Raw genomic sequence first — 26,661 nt, 5'->3', positions numbered from 1 at the left:
GCTGGTATTTGTGTACATTTTATTCCATATATATACTTTAAACTCTATTTTTATATAATTGTTGAATGTTGCTGTGTTTTTGTGGTATATCACACACTGCCCAACACACCACAGCAAATTCCTAATACACATAAATGTATATGGAAAATAAATTTGACTCCTGAAGAACATGACTTTGCCTTAAAGTCCCTGATCCTCCCTGTGGCCTGCAATAGCTCCTGCAACTTCTCCAGCAAAATGGCGACAGTGAAGTGACCACTCAGCTAGATGCCATCGCAAGCACTGGCACTTGGAAGGGACACAAACCACTCAGGGCTTCTGGTGTCAGCAAAATAATCCTTTTAATAATAAGTGAAATAAGAAAATGGCAGGCTGTGCTCCTTGTTCTACCCAGCTAATTCCACAATGTTATTGTGTGGAGTCTATATTGGTAAAGGTTGGAAACTTACACAACAAGTGAAGTGCCCATCCGATGCTAGAAAATTATCAGGCCAAGTACCTAGTACAATTTTGCAATTGGTATTGCAGCAGAAAGAAATGATTGCTAGCTCAATTTAATCCGACTGAGATCAAAATTAGATTGAATAGTGCTTTGAAAAAAATTATACCATATACTTCTTCCCCAGTCTTTTTCTTTTTTTCTCCCCCCTTCCTCCCCCTCCCCCTCTTAATAAATATCAGAGCCAAAGTTTTACTCAATCATTTGACATTTTATGCCATCCACTGTATCGGATAGGCAAGCTGTGTAAATGCCACAGCCCCAATACAAGCTGCGAAGATTGCCTCGCTTTTACACCATATCTCATTTTAATAGCACTTTAATGTTACTACTATGAGAAGTAACAAAAAAGTGAAAGATATAATGTTTACGCTCAGTTATTCTTTACATTCTTGTGTTTGCCTAGTTTACTTGCAATAAACATCCTGCACGTATGCAATTTTGAACACACAGTAATCTTCACACAGTTTCTTTTTACTTCTTTTAATGCTGTTTGTTCATATTGAAAGTGATAAGTACAGTTAGATTTATATCAGAATGAAGTAACATATTGTCAATACTAGATCTTTCGAGAAAATGGCCCTTTAAGTATACCAAGTGAAAATTCTCAAGCCAATCAATACATATGTTTTGATCTGTTTCTATGTCTCTCCAGTAATGGGCAATAGACATGGGCGAGTTGTCTTCACTGAACTTGGTCACCAATGTTTTAGGCCTCCATGATGTACGTTGTTTTGATCGCCGCTCGATATCAGTTTTCAGAATCAATTTTATTTAAATACATCTGTTAGATTAATTAGTAAAGAGATAAATTAAAAGCTGGTGTATATTTGTGGATTTCAATGTACACATACTCCAATGCCCCAAGAACAACAGCCTGGCTTTTGAGTTAAACCCCATTTTCCCCATTCAGCCTCAGGTGCCTATCTATACAATCTACAAGCCAATATCCACCCATTTTTCAGTCATTGGTTGCTAACATCAGGCTGTAAGCATGCTGTCTGGTTTGTTTCTCTGCTCTAGATGTCAAAGGTATGGGAAGCGTAGACAAACCTTCCCAGCACTTCATGAATCCAAACTAACGAGCTTCCTATCAAAGCTACATGCACTACACATTGGACATGTGTAGCTTTGACCAAACTGAATGCAGATGACTTGGTAGAGCATGCAGGACACCAATCACCAGTGTAGTGTCTGCACCCCATAAACATCCTTCACTTCCTCATGGATCTGGCTCCTTAGATTTCTGTATGTACAGGGATGGGCCACATCCGTAGGATATTCAGTTGTGCATCTCCTTAAGCTTTCACCATGCTGACACCATTGGCATCCACTGGAATGTTCATCAGCCCAACTTTGTCCACCTTCCTCCTAACTGCAAAACTCTTGTGTACCGGGGCTCCAACCGTTGCAAAGGACACATGTACCGCACTGAGGGTAGGGTTCACCTGCATCTCCAATCCGGAGCTGTACACATCTACAAATGAAAAATTAAGCTGACGTTAATTTCAATGGTGAATAACTCTTTTGACCACAATTAAAATGGATTCTCCAAGAGAAAGTCACAGCACTGGAAGACCTTTATGCGCTTCCATTCCTCCCTTCTTTGTCTGAAAGTTCTAACTTTCGTTGAATTTGATGCTCATAGACTGTCATAGTTCCCCCATTACCTTATGCCAGTGTAATTCTCAAAACTGTGTGCAAACAAGCTAAGTGTTCTTTACATTGTTTTCTAAATGAGACATTACAGCATAGCCTCAAGTTAGATGATTCAGTTGACTGCACTCAAAAGTATTATGTTGGTTGTGATGGATTTTGGAATATCTTGTAGTCATGAAAGTTGCGACTTAAATGCAATTTATTTCTTGCTTGGTGATTATTACACTCCTAATAAAGGCACATATAACTCACTCCAGGTGCATACACTGGATCTCTAAAGCAAAAATCAATATCACATTTGCTATAATCTTTTACCCTCCTCATAGCCCATTTAGAGCTCGTGAAAAGTCCTCTTTTTGAATCAGAAGTCAATAAACACTACTTAGGATGAGTTACCTGAATCAAGCTCCGCTACAAAATCGGCAAGGGGTAATGAGCTTGAGTGGAGCGACACAAAATTCCACGCACAGTAGCCTGACTATATTATGATTTCATCAACTTGCAATTTTGGCTTGTTTAAAAAAAAACATGATACCATTGTAGAAATTGAGTAAGCGTTCTACACAGTTATCTGCCTCAACAACCAGTTCAGCTAGCTTAAATGTGTAACAATGTCTAACCTGTCATACCAGATCTTTTCCAAGATGCATCAAATTTACAACAGCTGAGTAGTGTATTAATAGCAGGGTAAAGTGAGGATAAAGACTAAAATGAAGGTGGAAGATTTCTATTGCACCACATTAACAACCCCTATAACATCTGCCATAACCATAACACTAGTTGCTAATAACGAGGGGGTGGGTGTGTCTTCGGTCTCAACTTGCCTCCCCGCTGACAGAAAGTAGCTATTGATGGAGTATGGTGCAATGAAGAAAAGACTTCAACACTGATCCTATGCTGAGCTCATCAGTAGCTCTATGCCAAGGGCTGACAACCAAATAACTGATTTTTCATCGGATGGGTTGAAACTTTCTCTATCTTCAGAGATTATTTGGATTTTGAGTATTCCTAAAACAGACCCAACAAATGTAACCTCCTAAACCATGAACTTTAATTTTCTGCAATAGGCTTTGATGTGGCACCTTATCAAATGCCTTCTGGAAGTCTAAGTACATGTGCTGGATCCTCTTTATCCACAGCGCATATCACTTCTTCAAAAGAACATCAATGAAATAGTTAAACTTGATTTCCCTTTCACAAAGCCATTTTGACTGCCTAATTGCTTAGATTTGTTTTTCCCCCAAAGTGCCCCACTATAGCATCCTCAATAATGATTTATTATTTTATATCACATATATTCAGCCAAGTGGCCTGTTGTTTCCCCATTTTTTGATTTCCTCTCTTTTTGAATAAAGAATGTACACTTGCAACATTTTCAATATAATGGGACCTACCCCAAAGCCAGGTGAGATTGTAAAATTAAAAACCAACACATCTCATTAGACACTTATTTTAAGACCCTCGGATGGTCCAATCAAAACCCACAGAATCTTACACCCACAACTTGCTCAGTACCACCACCCTTAGGGATTGTAATCCTCCTGAATTGCTCCCTCTGTTCCTGTTTCAGATTTGTGGTTGTTTCAAGAAGTTATGTAGGCCCTGACCCACCCCCAGGTGAGAGCTCTACAAGTTGGGCTCAGTCAATGGCTGCACTCTGTGAATAAATCAGGACTTAATGTAGCTCTGTCTTTGTACCAGTGATGTACTTGTCCTGCTGCTGTTCGTCTGAGAGATTCCTGAAGGGTTTGTTGAGGTCTTTTCCGAGAGCCATCTGGTTCCTCCTTTTAATTTCACCCTTCTGTGAGATTTTGCCTTCTAGTTCATCTGCCCAAGACAGATTCCAGTCCCAAACGAGAGCAGGGTCAGATTCCGGGCACACACTCATGACCTCTGATCCTTCTGTTGGATTGTGGGAGACAGCATCAGGGAAAGTAGTCGGCAGGAAGGAGGATGAAGAGAGTGCTAGAATTAGAGAAGCAAATGGATTCAAATCAGAATCATCTTATACTGAGAAACAACTCATCGTTGAAAACTAAAACATAAGCATAAGATGCAATGAACTAAACTAATACAGACCAAGAGGTATATCAAAGAATTCAAATAACAGGAACATTTTAAAATTGAAGAGCTAGGTGAGGATGAAACCACAAAGGCCAAAGACTGACGGTATAAATTACATTAGAGATGTTACCCAGGCGACAAGAATTGTCAAGGATTCTGGCTGCTCTGTGGTACCTAAGAAACACATGCTCCCAGAACTTGTGTGTAGGTTCATTCAAGCAACTTACAGACCATGAGGACAAAAATAAGGGGAAAGAGGGAGAAACAGAGTGAGAGATGGGCAGAAAGAAGTTGAGGCAGAGTGCGAGAGAGAGGGGGGAGATGGTAGGTGAGGAATGATAGGAATCAGACGCAGGTTTATTATCACTGACGTCATAAAATTAGTTGTTTTGTGGTTAAAGTACTATAAGTTACAATAATATATAAAAATAAATAGTGAAAAAGGAGACTAAATAGTGAGACAATGTTCATGGCTCATGGACTGTTCAGAAATTGGATAGCAGTGGGGGAAAAACTGCTCTGGGTTGAGTCTGGGTACCTCCTCCCTAATGGTAGGAATGAGAAGAGGGCATGTATTGGATGGTGAGGTTCCTAAATACTGCCTTCTTGAGACATCGCCTTTTGAAGATGTCCTTGATGCCGAGGAGGCTAGCGCCCATGATGGTGCTGGCTGAGGTTACAATCCACTGCAACTTTTTCTGATTCTGTGCAGTAGCCTCTCAGTACCAAATGGTGAGGCAACCAGTCAGAATGCCCTCCACATTAAATCTGTAGAAATCTACTGGCCTTTGGTGACATACCCAATCTCCTCAAACTCCTAACGAATGTTCCATGGTTGCATCAGTATGTTGGGCCCGGGATAGATCCTCTGAGATTTTGACACCAAGGAGCTTGAAACTGCTCACCCTTTCCAGCACTGATCCTTTCATGAGGACCAGTGCGTGTTCCCTCAACTTCCACTTCCTGAAGTCCACAATCAATTTCCAAGTCTCACTGACACTTAGTGCAAGGTTGTTTTCACACCACTCAACGAGCAGATTTGTCTCTCCTGCACGCCTCCTCTTCACCATCTGAGATTCTAGCAACAGCAGTGGTGGCATCGGTGAATGTTTAGGTGGTGTCTGAGCTGTGCCTAGCCACACAGCAGGTCAGTGGGCTAAGCATGTGTCCTTATTCTGGTTGAATGTTGCCACAACAACATCTCATTCAACGTCAGCTTAACTAAAGAGCTGATTATTGACTATAGGAGAAAGAAGCCAAAGGTCCACGAGACAATCCTCATCAGGGGATTTGAGGTGGAGAGGGTCCATAACTTTAAATTCCTTGGTATTATCATATCAGACGATCTGTCTGGGCTTGTCATCTAAAATTCTGACAAACTTCTATAGATGCATAGTGGAAAGTATCCCGACTGGTTGCATCACAGCCTGCTATGGAAACAACAGTTCCCAACAATGGAACAACTGCCAAAAAGTGCTGGACACAAGTCCAGTCCACCATCACAGGAAAAGCCCTCCCCACCATTGCGCACATCTACAAGGACAGCTTCCACAAGAAAGCAGCATCCATCAAGGACCCCCACCATCCAGGCCATGCTCTTTTCTCACTACTACCATCGGGCAGGAGGTACTGGACCCTTAGGTTCTACACCACCAGGTTCAGGAACTGTTATTACCCTTCAATCATCAGGCTCCTGAAGCAATGTATAACTTCACTCACCTCAATTCTGAACTGATTCCACAACCTATGTACTCACTTTTAAGGACTCTGCAACTCATGTTATCGGCATTATTTATATATTTATTTGCACTGTTTGTCTTCTTTTTTTTGGTTTTTTGTCAATCTTTGTTGTGTGTAGTTTTTTTTAAATTGATTTGATTGTATTTCTTTGCTCTACTATGAATACTTGCAAGTGAATTAATTTCTGGGTAGTATATGGTGATATGTGTGGCGCGTGGTCAAGTGGTTAGGGCGTTGGGCTCACAATCTGAAGGTCGTGGGTTCGAGTCTTGGCCGAGGCAGCGTGTTGTGTCCTTGAGCAAGGCACTTAACCACACACTGCTCCAGTCCACCCAGCTGAAAATGGGTACCGGCAAATGCTGGGGGTTAACCTCACGATAGACTGGTGTCCTATCCGGGGGGGGGGGGGAGGGCAGTGAGTCTCGTACTCTCAGTCGCTTCACACCACAGAAACCGGCATAAGCACCGACCTGATGGGCCACAAGGCTCGGGACAGACTTTGAATATACATAGTTTACTTTGAATTTTACTCACAATAGCGGGAAGCCACAGCAGGGACGGATGAATGTGGGATTCTGGATACCTGAGCTGAACAAATATGAAGGAGGAATAAAATGAGAAAGGAAATAAATTGGAAGGATGAAAATGCTGGAAAAGAATTATATGGAAAAGAATCAGGTGTGTGAAGGAACAAAATGGGGAGAAGAAATACAAGGAAAGGAATATCAAGAAAGAATACATTGGTGGGAAGGGAATAAGACTGGGTGACAGGAATATTGGGAGGAACACAGTGCAAAGGAGGTGAAGAAGGAACATGGGGATGATAAAGTTGGAAGTAGGAACAAAGCTGGAAGCAGGGACATGGTGAGAAAGAAATGGAGGGTGATGAACTCACAGCATGGAGAGGAACATGGAGATAAAAATGAGGGATAGAACATGGGGAACAATGGTGAAAAGTAAAGAGAAGAAACTCAGAGGAAGGAACACAGGATAGTTAAGAAACTTGGAGGAACACGGGGAACAGGAACATGGGTCGGGCAGGTGGACGGCATAGGCATTAATTACAGAAGGGAGATGAATATGTGCTGAAGGAACATGGGGAATGAGATAAGTGAATAAATGTGAGGGTGGATAGGAACATAGGGAGAGGGAATGTGGCAAGGGAAGGAAGACAGAAATGAAAGAGCATGCAGAGACAGGATTGTCAGGAAGGATGGAACGCAGGGGAAACTGATGGTAAACACAGAAGGCAATGGAACAAGTTAATCAGCTGGTGGAGAGAGAAAGAAGTGTGTATGTGAACGAGTAGGTCAAATTGCTGATATGGAGGCAACACAGGGGACGTTGGAGATGTGGATTATTACGGGTAGACACATGGAGGGACTTCACATGTAGGTACTGAGCCAGAGAGCATATATTTGAAGTTCTCTTTAATACAATTTGCCTGACTATACTGTATCTATTTAATGACTCAGTCCACTAATCTCACTGCATTTCATAATGATAAACACAAGCATCCCACTTTTGTTTTCCTTCCCAAATATTCTCCCTCTGACTCCTCTTCTTTGTACATCAGGGTCAATTGTCCTTTTGCTTAGATCTCCAGAATCATTTTTTTTTTAGGAACAGGGATGAGGGGGAAATTAGAGGTCAGGCTGCCTTCCAAGCCTCCACTCCACGTTCAAAGACCAACGATGTGGACGTGGGACATCCATGGTTTGATGTCAGATGTCGGACCGGCAGAAAGTGGATGGGGACAGCACCCCTGTCCCCCCACTCCAGAGTCAGCAAAATGACAGCAGAATCCAAAGTCAGGGAGTTCTCGGCAGGAAGGAGGAACGAGCTTTGATGACCCGGTGTTCACAAATCGGTGAATCTGGACTTTGACGCCTAGTGCTTGGGTTCCTGCCATTGGCAATTCCGTATTTTGAGGCCTGATGTTTGGTAATTGGCATATCCTGGGATCTAGGCCTAAGAGTCGAATCAGAAGTCCAAAAGTTGAGGCTTGTTGGCTGGAGCCAAGTCTGCGTATCTTCGTGCGCCTACTGGGGAGGACGAAGTCTGGTGTCTGAAGGCCTGAGCCCAATTCTGGTGGAGGTCTGCTCTCACTGCACATAAACAGCTCCTCCGTGGAGAGAGTTAGGAGCACCCCAAGTTTCATGGAGTGCACCTAGTCCCTCAAAACCACCTCTTTAGTCAAGAAAGCCCTGCAGTGTCTCCACTTCCTAAGGAGATCGAGGTGAGCGAGCCTCTTCCTCCATTCTAACCAATTTTTACAGGAGCATGATCGCGAGCATCCGGACCAGCTACATCACTGTCTGGTACAGGAATTGCAAGGCATCTGACTGCAAGAGCCTACCAAGGATTGTGAGGACTGCCAAGAGGATCATCGGGGTCTTTCGACCACCCATCCAAGATATTTATCAGGAGTGCTGAATATGCAGTGGCCTTAGCATTATCAATAATCCTTCCAACAATGTCTTTGACCCCCTACCATCAGGCAGGAGGTACCACAGTATCAGGACACGGCCTGTTAGAATGGGGAAACAGCTTCTTCCCGCAGGTAGTGAGACTACTGAACTCCTTGCCACATCCACGTCTCACCACATATGAAGTGTCAGTTGCATTATACTGATTACCTTTTAACTTTTATTGTAAATGCACCTTATTATTTGTGAATTTATTTGTGGTAATATTACTTTATGTGTTGTGTGTATGAGTTATATGTACTGTGCTGTGCACCTCAGCCCAGAGGAGCATTGTTTTGATTGGTGGTATACATGAATAAGGTTGAATGAGATTAAGCTCAAACTTGCATGTTGTGGGCATGCTATTTTGGCATTTGAATGCATAGCAACACTTACGGGCTGCCCCCAGCACACCCTTGGGCGTGTTGGTGGTTAATGCAAATGACGTATTTCACTGCATGCTTCAATGTAAACATAACAAGTAAACTTGAATTATTCTTCAAAGGTTCACCAAAGCATTTTTATGAGGGTAATGTTCCAGGAGAGGCAACAGTGATCAAGCTGGTTCCACTTAACAATGATAACTGGAACTTTGTTGGACATTTTAAGGTGAATAGGGATTTTTAGTAGACATCAGGATTAGAAATTTAGCACCTAAATTGATCACCAATCACCATATCTAAACTGCTGACACAATGGGTGAGTCTCCCTTGGGAAAGAACCCTTTCCCAGTAAGCCATTGAGGGACTGAGGAACACTCTCTTCAATCAATCAATCAATGCCATTTTAATCGTAAAACAATGCCTGTAAACTAGGCAAGGCAGCTCAAAGCACACACAAATCCTGTGAGGATTGTATCATCACTTCGCTCAACTATAAAGCTGAATGAGGCCAGGGCAGATTTAGGACACTGAGAACAAATTAATTAATTGAGCAACAGACAGTGCTTCAATCGGCATTTCCATTGCACTGTCCTCAGATCAAATCTTAATGCTGCCGTAAATATCACAGCCTGAGAGACACAAAAAAGACCAGTAAACCCTGACCTCAATTTAAATGCATTTTACAATTACCCAGTAAATGGGAAGACAAGCAATCCAATAAAATAGGACTTTTACGTTTCATTTAATCCTTGTAGTGCAGCAGCAGGAAAGCAGGCCGGATGCAAAGGTCAGAAGAATAGGTGTTTATCATCGTGACATGTGCACCATGCAGTCCATTTGCAAAGACCTTCAAAGCAGCTTTGAATGGTTCAATAAAAATGGTGTGGGGGGGGGGGAGAGAAAGACTACTGTGTCAGAATAATTCAGCCCTGAAATTCCACTAGGTTTCTGCCCACACCTCCATTGGACAACCAATTAAATTCACAGACATCCCTTAGAAACAGTTCTAGTTGTCCACGTTTCAAAAGACCCTCGAGGTTGTGAGTTCAAATCTCACTCTGAACATCCAAGGATACAATGTGGGCTGGCACAACTAAGCAACGCTAAGGAAGGTGAAGCATTAGAAAGGGATACAAAACAGCTTGCACAAAATCCTGGATGAACTCTGCAGGTCAGGCAGCATTTATGGAAAAGAGTGAACAGTCGGTGTTTTAGACTGAGACCCTTCTTCGGGACAAAATAGCTTGTTGTTTTGTTTGAAGGATAGCACAGAGTTCTCCTGGAACCCTGGTCAATGTTTATTCCTGAATCAAATCCATAATTTACCTACCTGGTCATCTGCCTAACGTGTTCGCGGAGTCTGTCTTATGCGGATGTGACCGGTACGTTTCTTAGTGTATAACAGTAATGTAATAACTTTTTATGAAACCCAGGTACTGAAAATCTACAATAAAAGCAGAAAATGCTGAAAATACTCAGCACACCAGGTAGCAACTGCAAAAAGAGAAGCGGAACCACAAAATTTAATTGGGTGTAAAGCACCCTACCACATATCTGGATATTGAAAGGTGCTATGCAAATACAAGTTATTTTACACTTCTCTGCATCCTTTGGAACATCAAGTACAGAAAATCCTAAAGATGTTGCAACAAGGTCAGAGGTTTGCAATCGAATGTTTGATGTAACTTGTCTCTTTCTCCCCCCACACACAACTGCATTTATAAGGATTTGGCTTTTAATGCTTGGTCAGGTACTGGTTTATCAAATTGCGCCAATGGAGGATATTAAGACACACTGGAGATTGTATGCTGAATTGGAAGCTTCTTTGGGATATTTATAGCAACTAAAATGCTTAGAATTTTCAAACATTTGCTGGTTGAAATTACAATGTGGGAAAATAAGAATAGCAACCTCGGCAAAATGCTTTGACATCCTATTTACAGCCTTACCATAAATAGACTTATCACACAGCGTAGCTGACTTCAACCACACTTCCTCTGAAATAATGCTGATTGCATGTTTTGCTATTATAATCTCCGCTTCCTGGTTCAGTGGTCTGACTGTACAGAACGTGTTGGCCAGAACACTGCACTTAATGCAAAAATCCCTCCAGTCATAAATCATACTGAAATATGCCTGGGTAATTACCTTGTGCGGAGCATCCGTCTGCTGACTGTGGAATAACTCAAAGAGGAGTTGGTGGTGGTGCAGGGCCAATCCACAGTAAATGGTAGAAGGATGAGTCAGCTCAGAGAGAATGTCAATGCGGACGTCCTCTCTCCCCCGCCCCCCATCGAGCAGAATATTCAAAAGCCTGAAAGCATGAACCACCAGGTGATATGTGCTTTGACGTTGGAATTGATGACTTTATGGCTAAGTTTGTGGATGATACAAAGACAGGTGGAGGGGCAGGTAGTGTTGTGGAACAGGGAGTCTGCTGAAGGGCTCAGACAGATTAGGAGAATGGGCAAAGAATGTAGAGAAGTACATGGTCATGCAAAGTGTAGACTACTTTCTAAACAAGGCGCCAATTCAAAAATCAGAGGGGCAAAGTTATTTGGGAGTCCTTGTGCCAGCTTCTCAGAAGGCTGAGGAAGGCAAATGCCATGCCAGCATTCATTTTGAGGGGACGAGAATAAAAAAGCAAGGATGTAACGCTGAGACTTTATAAAGGCATTAGTCAGACCGCACGGTTTTGTATTTTCAAGTATGTATTTCTGATTGAGCAACCTTGCAACAATAATCTCCTTCAGGATAAATAAAGTTTTATCTTATCTTATCAATGACTTGCACCTCACTGTCTGCCTGCACTGGGCACTTTCTCTGTTGCTGCAACACCTTGGCTGCATTGTTGTTTTGCCTTATACGACCTCAATGAAATGACCCATTCAGGTGGTGTGCAAAACAAACTTCTTCCCCTGTTCCTCAGTGCACGTGACAGATGAACCAATTTACTAACTGGGGGAGATGGAAATCTGCTGCAGGTTGCAATGCAGGCCTGGATCCCAGAGGCTGGCCAGACAGCCAATGTACTGCCTCTGTACGGCCATGGAAGTGGCAGAGACAATCAGAGCCTCCTCAGCATATCCAGCTGTGTGAGTTGTCTGTTTCCACAAGTTTTACTTCCAAGGTTCTGCCTGTCTCTCTGTAGCTGTTATACATTGTTATTGTTTTACTTTGTCCTACCTCAACGTACCGGGTAATGACCTGATCTGTATGAACAGTATGCAAGACACGCATTTCACTGTATCTCAGTATATCTGACAATAATAAACCAATTCCAATTACTCCCTGGTCATGAAGCACATTAAACAGACAAGTGAGGGAGATGGACAGTGCAGCAAACTCAGCAAACCAAAAAATATGCAGACTAGTGTCTCCCACGGGTCAACACAAGGCGACAACACCCTTCAAAGGGAAATGAGACAGATCCTCAAAGAAAACGTTGGGGAATAGGCATAGGGAATTAAATGGCTCCTCACTGAGTAGTAGGGCAGACATACACACACTGGAGTGAAGTGTCTATACTGCATAAATCAGCACTGGGAAGTTATGTAATCATGTTGTCTCATTATTAACTCTTAGAAGCAAAGACATGATCTATGGAGAAAGGCCCTTCAGCCCACTGAATGTGCTCTGACCCATTTATACCAATCCTTCATTAATCCAATTGTGTTTATTCTCCACGCATTCTCAGCAACTCTTCCCCACGTTCCACCACTCACCCACACACTGGGGGTAGTTTGGAGTTGTCAGTTAACCAACAAACCCCATGTCTACGGCGGAGAACCCAGAGAAAACCCACGTGGTCAGCAGGAGTATGTGCAAATTCCACACAGTCGAGAACGTAGGTCAGGATTGAACACGAGTCTCTGATACTGTAAGGCAGCAACTCTACTAGCTGCGCAACCATGCCACTCCTTTGACGAAGTGGGGTGGAAGGAGTCTGTAGGACCTTTAACGAAAAGATGCAGTTTACTTCCAAAAGGCCTCTTCCAAAGTTCCACATGAGAAACTGGAAAAACTATCTGCCAAAGGAACTCAGCAGGTCAGGCAGCATCAATGGTAGCAGAAAATGGGCAGTCGATAGCTTGGCTCAAGACCTTTCACACGTCGCCAGAGGAGAAAATGTTCACTAAACTCAGCGCTGTAGGATTCAAACTAAATCCTGGGAATGGATGAAGTGACTGGAGGACTGGGAGAAGCATAATGTTGAACTGGTGACTACAGTGAATGGGGTTCTGAATCACATCTTGAACCGCTGAATTTCTACCTATATCCAGCATGCTGATTCTGTTTCTACAGGCATCCAGCCAAAGGAAACTGGTCCAAAAGAAACAGGCAGAAGAAATAAGGCCTTTTTTGAAACACAGCTGACTATAATCTGGAACTCACTACTTGGGAAAAAGATGAAACAAATTCAACTTTTGAAAAGAAAATGAAGAAAATTTCCAGCTTAAGAAAACAAGGATAATGGCTCATCAAAAGAGCTAGCTGAAGGGCAAAGGGCCAAATAGCTTCCTCACACCTTATAATTCTGTACTGGAATGGGAATTGAAACTACAGGCTCCTGACACAAAGGCCAGGGTGCCACCATCAAGCTCACTAGACCAGCTGGGATATGGTGTATGGCCTGTCCTTCTGGATCCACTTAGTGATCCCAACGTGATATTCAGCATAAACGTTAGCTCTGTTGAAATGCCACAGTGGGATGTACCTGTGTAAGGAGTTTCCTTCTCCGGCTGTGCCAGCCCAAAGCAGAAGCTGTCTACTGCCACAGCCAGTGCCTGAGCAAAGTTGGCGTCCATGAGGAAGGAGCCATCAGATGAGCTGACCATGCTGCAACGGGCACTGGTGAAATTGTCCTCAGACACTGAGCCCCAGCCGTTGGCCAAAGACCCCGCCAGGGAGCTCTCGCACTCGCTGAGGCTGGAAGTTGGGCTGTGGCAGGACCTGTGAAAATATCGGCGCAAGTTCACGCGGGCAACCTCCATGTCCAGGTCATCATCATCGTCGTCATAGTCCACAGTGTCTGTTTCCAGGTCAGAGAGTTGTGGCCCGCAGATGTACCCGTATGTATGGGGAGGTGAGAAAGGTCTTTCAAAAGTGGACACATTGTCTGTAAAGTGCCTGTAAGTAAGGAAAAACAAAGTTTCATCAATGCCCATCACCAGCAGCTTAACTTGCAAGTGTCTCTATAACTGATCAAAAGTATTAAAACATTTTTAAATACTTTACAGCAGTGCTACACTTTGAGCATTGGCAACAAAGAAAAAGTGGGAAATCACAGAACTAGCTTTTGGAGGAAATTCTACAGCTAAAGATATTGGCAACTCAAGACCAACAGGATGGAAGAAACCAAGGGTTTCCATATGACCAGAAGGGTTGATCATAGTTACTCAAAAGTCAAACAAACCAACATTAGACAGAGGCTGCTAGGGAGGATGGAACGATCAAATGCACGTAGTAGGAGCAAGGGTAGGCTACTCTGCCTCTCAAACCTGTTCAAACAGTGGCTAGTAAGCAGAATTCGTTCACTAAAAAAAAATCACCCAAAGAACCCTCAAAATGAGAATGAGATTAAAGTATTAGATTGGCAAAGTGGTGGCAAAGGCATGCTGGGAAAGAGTAGCTATTGGCGGACCCAATTTCCTTGCTACCAAATTCAAAAGAAAATAAGAGTCTTATGGGTTTTAAAAGTTATGCCCCATTTTATGGACAATATTTAGCCCCTCCTTTAACTTTACTAACCCGGATAAACTAGTCATGAGAACATTACTCTGTTTAGAAGCTTCCAACATACAAGCTAATTGCTGTAAATCCTCATGTCAGAATGTGTTAGGTAACCCTGCAAGAAGGTAGTGAAAGGAACGCCACAAACATATTGCCTCAGCTTGATTTTTTTTTAGTTTGACTGTAAATAACAACACACTAGAGGGGCAAATCATAAACACAAGAAGTTCTGCAGATGACGGAAAATCCAAAGCAACACACACAAAATGCTGGAGGAACTCAGCAGGGAGCATCCATGGGAATGAAGAAGCAGTCGACGTTTCAAACCAAGACCCTAGACAATGGTAATTATCAGATCATTGGTGACATGACATAGAATGGTCCACAAAAACTAGACCACGTGCTGTGTTTGTGCTTATACCCACACAGGCCTTCTCCTCCCCTCTTTTTATCCCAGCCTTCCCATTATCTATGTTCTCTGCTCTTCATCTCAACTATTCTTTTTGAGAGCATACTTTATATTGTCACCAGTCTATGGGTAAGCAAATTTCTTCTCAATTCACTCTGGAAGTGGTACATGAAAATGTTACATTCACAATCCTGGCCTGAGGAGCATGCTTTCTCCATGTACACTATCAAGTGCCAACATATTAGATCCTACTATTGAGGGAGTCTATTTAAGGGGCTTCTGTTGAGTCACACTTCAAGCTTCTCAAACACACAGAACAGAGACGCGCCCTTGGGCCCATCCGGTCTACACTGACCATCAAATACCCGTTTATACTAATATACTGATCCTATTATCAATCCTTTTTTATTCTTCCTACAGTTCTCATCAACATGCCTCCTCCCCACCAGATTCTGGAACTCACCTACATCCTAGGGGGAAATTTACAATAACCAATTAATCTATTAACCAACATGTTTTTGGAATGTGGGAGGAAACCAGAATGCATGCAGCAAATCCACATGGTTATAGGGAGAACATGCAAACTCCACAGGGACGGTACCCAAAGCCAGGATTGAACCCAGGTTTCTGGCACTGTGAGGCAGCAGATCTACTAGGTGCATCACTAAGAATTTCTCTCATCCAGAAATCCTCAAGTGCGGTGACAGAAAGTTTAGAAAAGCTGAAGGTTCCTCCTCAAACCTTTGGTTGCTCTCGCCTGTCAGCTCCAGATAATGAGCTACTTGTTCTGGACGGAGACCCTTCTCAGCATTGTTCGTAGACAGGGGGAGGGTGGCAGTGGACTGATGGCTGTAACACGTGGTGTGAGTTGACAACTTGTCTCCTGAAAAAGAGCAGCAGTCCTTCCTCGTTCTTCTTGGTGAGACCCTTTTTGATTCAGAAGTCTTTGCAGATTTGCTTCGCCTGAAACAAAGACCAGTACCAGTGAGCCTTTCCCTTGAAGTTTCTCTTACTGAACGTCCTTGTGTTGAGGAATGGGTACTAAAGAAAATCAGAATAAGCACAAGTCAACCCACAACCTTGTGCTTCTCTCCCACATGAAGCAATTCTTAAAACACACCATTTTACCATGTGCCTTTAAGCCTCCTGTATTGTTTGGATTAAAATTTTATTTGTTAACAGCCCTGTGATATTCTGTAGGTTACTTTTCAATGTTAGTAGCTTGAGATGTAAAGTGGTTGCTGGTGTTCAGGCCCAGAATCCTACGCTTCATTCACTTCATGTTTAAATCAACCCTTAAGGGTTAAGTGGCTCTGGAGTGAGATAGCTGGACATAGTAAGAATAGCTGATTTTCTAAGATACATTGTTTTTCTTAAACAATTCAATTGCTGCACAGTCATTGTCAAAGCTTGCAGTTAATATTCCACATTTATTTACTCGTGAACTTGAGTTCCTTCACTGCATGGAGTTTTGAACCCACATTTCTGGATGGCAAGTCTAGCATTCTGCATTGCTGGTCCTGTTACAGCACTGTTTTCCTACCGTGCATCCAGATCATAACAGCTCAGTAACTCAACCTCTGCCTCTGTCCTATATCCCTTTTTAGAAATAACTATTTTTTTAAAAAAAATCTGCTCCTTTCTCTCTTCTAAATTGAAGTGATCATTTCCATAGCCTTATGAAGGACATGTAATAAATTTCCACCACCTATGGGTGTAAAAGTGCTCCCTGATTTCACCCCTCAGTGGCACAGGCCGAACTTCATGATAATTCCTTGTTCCAGAGGATGAGTAACACGCCGGATTCCGATCACCAAACTTAGTGGTGAGAGTACTACTGCAACCAGGTCCATTCCTACTCTCATCCAACATCTCACTCAGTTTGGAGGAACATCAACTTTGTCTCCTTATCTCAAGGACAATGAAGCAATTTATAGCACCATTAACAACTTTCCACCTCACATGTGATACCAGAATGGGGACGTCAGTAGTGTGGTTCTCCCACTTTCCTTCAAGGTCATGGATAAATTCTCCACCTTTCTCCTCTCCACTATGCTCAGAAATATAAAATGACCCTTACCTTTCCTCTGTGCCCTGGACCTCTCCTGGTTCCTCTACAGGGCGAGGGGGAGGAGGAGGAAGAGCGTCAACAAGTTTTAGTCCGAAACCATGATGCTGAGCCTTTGGGGAACAGAAAGTCTTCAACACTGGCTTCCCATCACCTGCCAAAGAGACATCGAGGTTAAAGGCACAGGCCAGCACTTGGAAACCCAATTCAGCCACAACTCCATGGTCCTATTGTAATGTACAGACTCAGATGACATGACATCACTTCCCTGGCAATGTTGTCACTTATTGTGCAGAACATGAATGTCAATATTAATGACAAACACCAAGAAACAAGATTGCACCACACCTCACTTCTTTATACTATGCATTGATGACTGAGGATTCAGCATACGGATTACAAACACTGCCATTTTTCTTCTGCATCCACTGTGTATCCCAATCAGCCCGGGCTATCACAGTGGGGCTGAATGGACTGCTACATGCAGCTCAATGACACCAGCATGATTTCCAACCTGCACAAAAGCCAGTTTCCATAGCACAGATGAAGTCAGTCTGGAAGAGACCAATGGCATTCTTCCTGTCCATTGACCCATAGTTATCCCTCAGGTAGTATCAGAAAAGCCGATAAATTGGGCATTTGTTCTGTTGCTTTTTCTAGGAGATTACACAGTTTAGCTCTTGCATTCTACACGATGCAGTGCACCTACTCAAACTGGCTCTCACTTCTTTGAGCAGTTTCAAAATGAGACGGCCATACAAGCCACGTCCCATCAATTGGTTGGTGTCTTGTTGAGGTTTAATTGACACACAACCATGCTGAACTTCTTCACTGTGTTCTCACCTCTAGAACGCCAGTCGCAATTGAAGTCAAGGAAATGGGTGACCGAGAGCTGTTGCGGACATGGTGAGCTGAAGGTTCGGTTCTCATGCTGCAAGACTATGACCCTATATTCACCCAAGTTGACCTTGCTCGGTGAAGGACTTTACTCCGCGTACTTTGCAACGGTGAGTGTACAAAAGATAGCTCTGGACAGAAGTTCCCAAACTGGATGTGGGCACTTACCTCCTGCTGCCCTGATCACTGCCCCCATTTTCCACCATATATATATCCTCCAGTGCTTGTCCACAGCGCTGTTTGCCAATATAAAGCAACATCCCCTACACTCCCAGACCACCCACTTAAACTCCTGACCGCATCCAACAACTGCTTGGCTGAGTGGTGTCACAAAGCAGCCTCTTACTCAATATCAGCAAGACCAAGGAGCTGATTATTGACTACAGAAGGAGGAAACCAGAGATCCATGAGCCAGTCTTCATTGGTGGATCAGAGGTAGATGGGGTCAGCAACTTTAAATACCTCAGCGTTATCATTTCAGAGGATCTGTCCTGGGCCCAGCACACAAGTGCTATTACAAAGAAAGCACGGCAGCACCTCTACTCCCTTAGAAGTTTGCAATGATCCATCATCTAGAACTCCGACAAACGTCTATAGATATGCAGTGGGGAGTATACTGACTGGTTGCATCATGACCTGGTATGGAAACACCAATGCTCTTGAACAGAAAAGCCTGCAAAAATTACTGGATATAGCCCGTTCCATCACGGGTATGCTCCCCCCACCATTAAGGACATCTACGTGGAGCGCTGTTGCAGGAAAGCAGCATCCTTCATCAAGGACCCCCACCATCCAGGCCATGCTCCCTTCTCACTGCAGCCATCGAGGAGGAGGTACAAGAGTCTCAGGACTCACACCACCAGGCTCAAGAACAGTTATTACCCCTCATCAGACTCCTGATCCAGAGGGGTTAACTTCACTTGCCCCAACACTGGACTGCTCCCACAACCTATAGACTCACTTTCAAGGACTCTTCATCTCAGGTTCTTGATATTTATTCCTTATTTATTTGTTCACTTATTTAATATTTGCACTGTTTCTGGTCTTTTGCTCATTGGTGGTTTACTTGCTGTGTGCGGTTTTTCATTGATTCTATGACATTTCTTTGTATTTACTGTGAATGTCCACAAGAAAATGAATCTCAGGGTTGTATATGGTGACATATAAATACTTCGATAATAAACTTACTTTAAGCCTTGAACCACCTCCACCAACAGATCTCTGAACTTCTCCTTACCTTCCCTGCATGCATTATCCTCTTCCTCGTTCCACAACCCACCCCACGAGATTCGTAAAGCTTCCAATGGCATGATACAAAGCTGATTTGGCGAAGCCTTACGCCCAACTGAATTTCTCGAGTTGAACCAATTATCACAGCAGTCAACTAACGAGACTCTATGATCATCTGGCAAATCCTACGCCTGAGCAGTAAAGTCATTTCCAATTGCACAGAGATAAGATGGAAAACAATTCATAGAAACAGTAAAGTGGTAAAAGACCAGGGGATTAGTTTTGCTAATATTAGTTAAGGGATAATTATGGGTCAAGGAACAAGGAGAATCCCATTTTTTTTTTAAGATGATCTTTTGTCCACACAAGGAGGAAGACGGGGCTTTGGTTTTTGACTTTGGAGGGTCAGACTAAGCATTGTGGCCAATTGCTTGTTTGAGATTTGTCTACAGCCTCCTGCCTCAGCTGCACATGCTGACACTGGGCTAATGATGAATCTTCGCAGACCTTTGTACAAGGAGTGATGACAAAGGACTTTGTCTCCCTTATTCTCTCTCCAAGTACATTTTATCTGTATTGTCGAGTAGAACCAATTAAAGATGATTATGAAATGAAATGTTATTTGCATTAAAGGCCCTCTCCATGTTGCCCGACTTGCACATACCCCCATAATATTATGAACTCACATACTATTAAATTCAAAAATCCGACATACGAACAGACGTAGCGCCTGTTGAAAAGTATCAAGAGGCCCTGAGCTCTTCTTAAACCTTCACTACCTTAGCCAACCAGTGAATTCTTCTTTCTTACAAATCATATCTGCTTTTAATACCAATAATTACAACACTGTGGAGGCGTGGTTACCTTATCAAGTGAATTTTGTGTTCTTTCCAACTTATGGACATCTGTGTTCATTATCCAGGGACCACTTGTATTATCTTACAAGATAGAAGGCCATTCAACCATCAAATATATGCTTCATGGCCCCAGCTTCAATCCTGATCTCCGGTGCTGTCTGTCTGCACGTTCTCCCTGCGACGGCATGAGCGTCCTCCACATATTCTAATTTACTCCTACCTCAAAGACACTACCGTGAATTTTCCTCAGTGTAGGTGAGAGGTGGAAGCTGAGGAAAATTCATGGGGATGTAGGGAGAATAAAATCAGGATCAACACAGCACTTGTGTAAAAATTAGTGCTTAATGGTCCGCACAAATTCAATGGGCCAAATGGTCTGTTTTTGTCTGGTACCTCTCTGTGGCTCCAATAACCGTTTTTAAGTGGCACAGAATTGTCTATGGGGAGAAAACCTCAAGAGTTTGAGTACATTGAGTACACTGTGATGGACAGGGACAATTAAAACTTACCTGTGGCAGAATCACAAACACATAGATTTAGACAAAATAAAGCACAGAACACAAGTTATATTAAATCATACAAGACAATGATGAAAGAGAACAAAAGACTGCAAAACAAGACATTTGTGGAAAAATAAAATCACAAACAAGTCCATGGAAATGCAAATGGTGGGTCATAGTGTTCCATTATTGAGGTAGGGTTAAGGTTAGTTCAAGAACTTGAACATCACCAGAGAGCACAACTGACCAGAATGGAATGATGCAAAGACAGCTTTAGAATGGGAATAAGTACCAGTTGAGTTAATAGTTCAGCCAGCTACCTGGGACACATTATTCCCTTTTGTATACAGACTAAATCACTCGTTTCATACTTTTTGTTTGATTTAATTCCAGTTTAATGCTTGAACCCATGTTACATATTCTATCTACTGTTGTATATATTGCACCAATAATATATGCCAAGTATTAGATATACTATATTACTGTGCCTTATATATAATTATGCAACTACACTTCCATATGACTATGCATACCTTTCTGTACAGCACATTTTTAAACTACTAAATGCTACCAGATATAAACACACACAGCATGGCAGTAGGTCCTCTGGCCCAATTGATCCATGCAAGTAGTCCCATTGCACACAATTGCACTAAACCATTTCTATCCATGTACCTGTTCAATTACTTTTCACATGAGCCTCGACCACTTCCTCTGAACTATTAAACTATTGGCAGCTCATTCCATATCCTGACCACCCTCTGGTGAAAAAGTTGCCATCAGGTTCCTTCTAAGTCTCTCCCCTCTCACCTTAAACCTATGCACTACACAGCCTCCATCTCTTTGGGAAATATTAATGTAATATCGGGCAGCTAGGAACATACCTGTTGGAGCTGTAGAGGGACACTGCACAGGAGTGAACCATTTTCCCACTGAATTTGTGCTATATTTGCTACACCATGGAATACATTATTTATTTATACTTTCTGAAAGTTTTTCAACTTATTTTAATTGTTGCCTATATAACTAAAGGTTACTTCTAGGATAAACATAATGAACAAAATATATTAAACACTTTAACAAGAATGAGTGATCTGTGGTAGAACTGAGCTGAGAAGAGGGAAGAGCCCAGGATTAAACGGAGACACAAGAGATTGTGTAGATGATGGAATCTGAGAAAAAGGCAAAATGCTGGCAGAGCTCAGTGGGTTGAGCAGCACGTGCACAGAGGGAGGAATTGTCACCATTTCAGGTTGAGACCCTGAGGTCCCCCAGCACGTTGCACATTTCTTTTTGCCTCAGGATTAAACTCCTGCTCATTTATCAGTGATACAGACTCAAGGCTGGTTGAAATTAGGATCTGACCCTCCCCCCCCCCCCCGGGTAAATAGCATGCTATACCACTCTGTCTAACTGTATGCTATCCTGGAGAGTTGCTAGAACACATGAAACTGTATTCCTGTTACACTGGCAGCTGAACAGAAAAGAGAAGTAAAGAACTAGGATATCAGAGCATCTGTGAGTTAGTGCTGCTCTCTAGAGGCAGTAAACAGCAACGAGCAATGACAGAATTCAGAAAGACTGGCGCATTCATATTGCACATCAGGAATACTTTATAAAACCACAATATGTTTCTGGGTGCTGTTAAAAGATGATAGATCCTTACACGTTGAATAGCCTCATTCAAAGTTCAATCTTGCTTTGAAATCTACTGGTGTGGGTGCCCTGGATTCCACTCTCACCTCCAGGAACAGGTTTTGAACCCATCACCCGTGACGATTCAGAAGAAAGAATGATGAACCATTTTAGAAAGAAAGCATGGTGTGTGTTGCAGACGAGCCAGCGGCAATATCAATGTGCCATTCTGCACCTGCTTTCTGGTGAGGGCTTGGGTCTGATGTCAACTAGCTGGTTTGTTGAGTGTCATTGAGGCACACAATACAGGAACAGCCCACTGTTTCTGCATTGAAAGAGCCCACTAAGACTACACTAACCATCTACCATTCACTTATCCTCATCCTACATTATTCCCATTTTATTTTCCCCACATTCCCATCAACTTCCCTGAAGCTGTACCACTCACCTACATACTAGGGACAATTTAGAGAGACTAATTAATCTATGAACTCGCATGTCTTTGGGATGTCAGAAGAAACCAAAGGAGGCCCACATGGTCACAGAAAGAAAGTACTGTATTATAAGCTCCACACAGTCAGCACCAGAGGTCAGGATCGAACCCAAGTCTCTATAGCAGCTCTATTACGGTGCTCTGCTGCCTTCCCCTCAAGCGAGTGGAAGGCCCCAGCTCCACATGCGAAGTCTACCAATGGTGTTAGGGACATATTAACCTGGCATTGCTCCTGTTGGATCAGAGTCTAAGTTGTTATTTTTCTTGTATTTAACCGTCTCTATGCTTGCATATATGCTTATATAAGTTACCTGCTTCTAGGCACGTGGCCAAGTGGTTAATTGTGGGCACGTGACCAAGTGGTTAAGGCATTGGACTAGTGACCTGAAGGTCGTGAGTTCGAGCCCCAGCTGAAGCAGCGTGTTGTGTCCTTGAGCAAGGCACTTAACCACACATTGCTCTGCGACGACACCGGTGCCAAGCTGTATGGGTCCTAATGCCCTTCCCTTGGACAACATTGGTGTCGTGGAGAGGGGAGACTTGTAGCATGGGCAACTGCTGGTCTTCCATACAACCTTGCCCAGGCCTGCACCCTGGAGAGTGAAGACTTTCCAGGTCTCGTAAGACTAACGGATGCTTATAATTGTCCAGTGAATTTTTAGTAATTGCAGTATACCTAGTTCTGTATTTTTCTGTAGTTCTCCAGCATGTGCAAAACCATTGAACATGACAGCTTCATAGGCTGCCTCTTATCAATGGAGTTTTTCTTATATGTCTAGTTTAAGCTAGTTTTTAGTATAATATGACAGAAACTTCTTTGCCTTTCTCATTTCGCTTTGTTCTCTTCCATAGCTTTCTCTCTTCCTTGCAGTGGAGTGAGTTGGTTAGTGTTATTTCTTTGTTAGGAACACCCTAGTAAAACAGCTGTAACCACCTCTGTCCTGACTTTTGAAGGAGCTTCTGGATCATATCATCTCCAGACTCAGCGTTCCCGACCTCCCTCTCACTCTGAGTGATTGATTATGTTAAAGTCAGCCAGGCCACATGGTGGTGTGGTGTTTAGCATAATGCCATTACAGCGTGAGTGACCTGGGTTCGACACTGTCGCTGTCTGGAAGAAGTTTGTACGCTCCCCCCATGACCACATGGTCCTCCAGGCGTTCCGTTTCTTCCCACAGCCCAAAGACTTGTGGGTTAGTAGGTTAATTGATCACATGGGCGTAATTGGGCCAGAAGGGCCTGTTATCATTCTGCATCTCTAAATAAGAAATAAATTTGAAAAAAAAACACAAAAATGAGAAGGCTGACGGCCCTGGCAGGATAAGCGCTGGACAACATGAGTAGAGACCGTCACCAGATGACCATCAAGAATGAGGCTCATGGGACTTTGAGCCCACCAACTTTGATTTAATTGCTGCATTGCGAGACCATTTGGGGAAAGGAGAGGGTGGACGCACATGGCATCTGTGCAACAGGAGGCCCAGCGTGAAAGCAAATTGTATGCACTGCACTACGGAACATAGCTGCAGGCATTGTGCTACCACTTGTCCTCGAGGGAGTCACAGGTTCTGCACAATGAGGCTGAGGCCAAACCGCAGGTGCAACACTACGAGGCAAAAATGTATTTACTGCATCGAGAGAAAAAGCCTTCGTTGATGCACAAAGTCAAGCCACAGCAGAGTCACTGTAATTTGTGACAGAGCACTGGTCCCTCCGAACCACAAGAATGATTAGCCCACCTTGGCCAACCATTTATTTCTGGTTAGTGACTGCTCATTTAACACAGTGCTCGGATCTGCCCAATCCCTCCAGAAAGACGATCTGGGGCAAGTCGAGGAAAAGTCAGGCTTCCTGAAGAAATGTTCGGCTCTCCAATGAAGGCAGAGGTGAGGCGGAGACATGACTGGGTGAATCTCAGACTCACTCTTGAAGAATAACTATGCTGACAGCATCCATACCTTTAGGAGAAGGAAAAACAGGAGACAACTTGAAAGTGACAAAACACGCACGATGCTGGTGCCATGTTACTCTGAGAAGAATAGAATGATGGAGCTTTCAAAGTTCTTCTTTGGCAGATTAGGCAAGAGTTCCAATGACAGATGGTAAATATTTCTTGGTTCTTCCCCAAGTGAAGAGCATAGTGCAGCAATTTTTTTGAGCACTCCCACAGGTAGGTTACAGAATAAACTTCTATCCATAATGTCCACTCAATACTCAAAAAATGCCAGTTTAGCCCTAGTTCATTCCACATTAGTATCCCAACGTTCATATTCAATTCACTGGCTATATGAGCTACAAGTGGTAAACACTGCAGTCCATTTGTGGTAATCATTTTGACTTTAACTACTTGCAACACACACAACGCTGGAGGAACTCAGCAGGCCAGGCAACATCTACGGAAAAGAGTACAGTCGACATTTCTGGCTGAGACCCTTTGGCAGGAATGGATGTGATTTGACTTAACCGCTGTTAGTTTTAACACGTTTAATAATTATACTCCTAATTGGGTGGAGATATGTCTCTATCAAGGGAGGTGTAAGGAGCTCCTTCCCTCTGCTAGCCTGCAGGTCACCCTTGGGCAAAGTGTAGCACCTGCTTAGCCCCTCCCCCAACCCCAAAATCAGGGTCACGTGAAGCCACGGGAGCAGGTGATGGATGGTCATATGAACAGCTGGTGAACATCACAAGTCCTGGTTATGTGGCCGCTGACGCCAGGCAGACAATCTCTTAAGAGTATTGATAACGGCTGGGGTCTCCCGTCTTGCGAAGACACTGCCCAGAAGGCGGCAATGCCAAACCACTTCTGTAGAAAAATTTGCCAGGAGCAATCATGGTCATGAAAAGACCACGTTCGCCCATGTCATACGACACGTCACATAACAAACGAACAAATTCCCAATTCTGTGGCTAACCCGTTCATTAAGGCATACATTCTTTGTTGGTGTCATTCTGACCAGTCATTTGGACATCTCAAGCAGCTCGAGTCTCATTGCCATCCCTCCATCTTCAATAGTAGCTAGCCCAATTCCAATTAAAATCGAACCCATCTCCCAAGCTATTCAAAGGTAGCCAAATTATATCCAGATGTTGTCACCTCTAGCTTAAGGTATTAATTTATACTTTTCCTAAGTGTATTCCTGTCTTTTTGAGTCAATGTCCCAAAAATAAAATCAAATTCAGTCATTACATAGAAAATGCAGGTGGTTTTACCTTTACGAGTGTTTTCTGGGCTAGAGATGGCACCTGGCATATTCTTTGTGGCTGGGTTGCGGCAAATAGCTATTACAGGCCCAATATTTCCTGGAAATTGTTGAAGAAAATTCATTGTGAGGCTTTAAATCATAAAAGAGCATCAGTTCAAATACATACGTTAAAGAATTTACCTCAACAAAAATAAGTTAAAGTGTGTACAATCCTTAGCAGGTCCTTGAATGTGGAGACATTGTTTCCTCTTGTGCAAAAATCTGGAGCTATGGCCCACTGTTTATAAATAAGGCATCATCAATTTAAGGCAGATGACATGATTTTTTGTTTTCTCTCATGGAGTTGTGAGCCTTTGAAATGATCTTCAAAGGGCAGTGGGAAGTAGAGTTTTTGAATATTTTAAAGGCAGAGAAGATAGGTGTAAGCAAGGGGTGAAAGGTTAGCAAGGGAAGTAGAGATGAGTTTACAATCAGATTATCCATGGTCTTATTGAATAATAGGTTTGAGTGGCCAAGCTGTCTTAATTCATATGCCTGTAATTTATAGAATAATATATCAGACATACAAACTCTGCATCAACAGCATTCATTCCCACAGCCAACCAACACGGAGACGCTCCTTCCCTTATCTCAAAGTGTAAGGTCACATTTATAAAGTATTCTGAAGGCTGTACAAAGCTTGAAGACTTTCAGCTGTTTTTCATGTCCATTAAGTCTTTTGGATGCATCTAAAATAACCAAAAAGCAGATGAGAGCAGTTGAAAATGACAGATGAAACCAAGCAGATAAACTATATAGGTTAAGGTAAACAAAATAAACCACT

At 43.0% G+C, this 26,661-nt stretch overlaps 1 protein-coding gene across 3 annotated transcripts in view; it reads right to left on the bottom strand.

Moving 5' to 3' along the window:
• Window positions 1-982: 982 nt before the first annotated feature.
• Window positions 983-26,661, bottom strand: part of robo4 (roundabout, axon guidance receptor, homolog 4 (Drosophila)) — a 113,633-nt gene continuing 87,954 nt past the window's right edge. For 2 of the 3 annotated variants that reach the window (XM_063038288.1, XM_063038290.1), the window contains 6 exons: window positions 25,846-25,935; window positions 17,036-17,177; window positions 15,697-15,918; window positions 13,531-13,943; window positions 3,857-4,123; window positions 983-1,976 (listed from right to left, as the gene is read on the bottom strand). In XM_063038288.1, the coding sequence (XP_062894358.1) occupies window positions 1,798-1,976; window positions 3,857-4,123; window positions 13,531-13,943; window positions 15,697-15,918; window positions 17,036-17,177; window positions 25,846-25,935 (1,313 nt within the window). In that variant the 3' untranslated portion in view covers window positions 983-1,797. The remainder of the gene's footprint in view (window positions 1,977-3,856; window positions 4,124-13,530; window positions 13,944-15,696; window positions 15,919-17,035; window positions 17,178-25,845; window positions 25,936-26,661) is intronic. The other variant, XM_063038289.1, reaches the window with a different exon arrangement.

The sequence above is a fragment of the Mobula hypostoma genome, chromosome X2, assembly GCF_963921235.1.
Source record: "Mobula hypostoma chromosome X2, sMobHyp1.1, whole genome shotgun sequence".
In the NCBI taxonomy this organism is placed as follows: domain Eukaryota; kingdom Metazoa; phylum Chordata; class Chondrichthyes; order Myliobatiformes; family Myliobatidae; genus Mobula; species Mobula hypostoma.
Note: the sequence above shows the minus strand (reverse complement) of the source record. Positions and strands in the feature narration are given on the sequence as shown.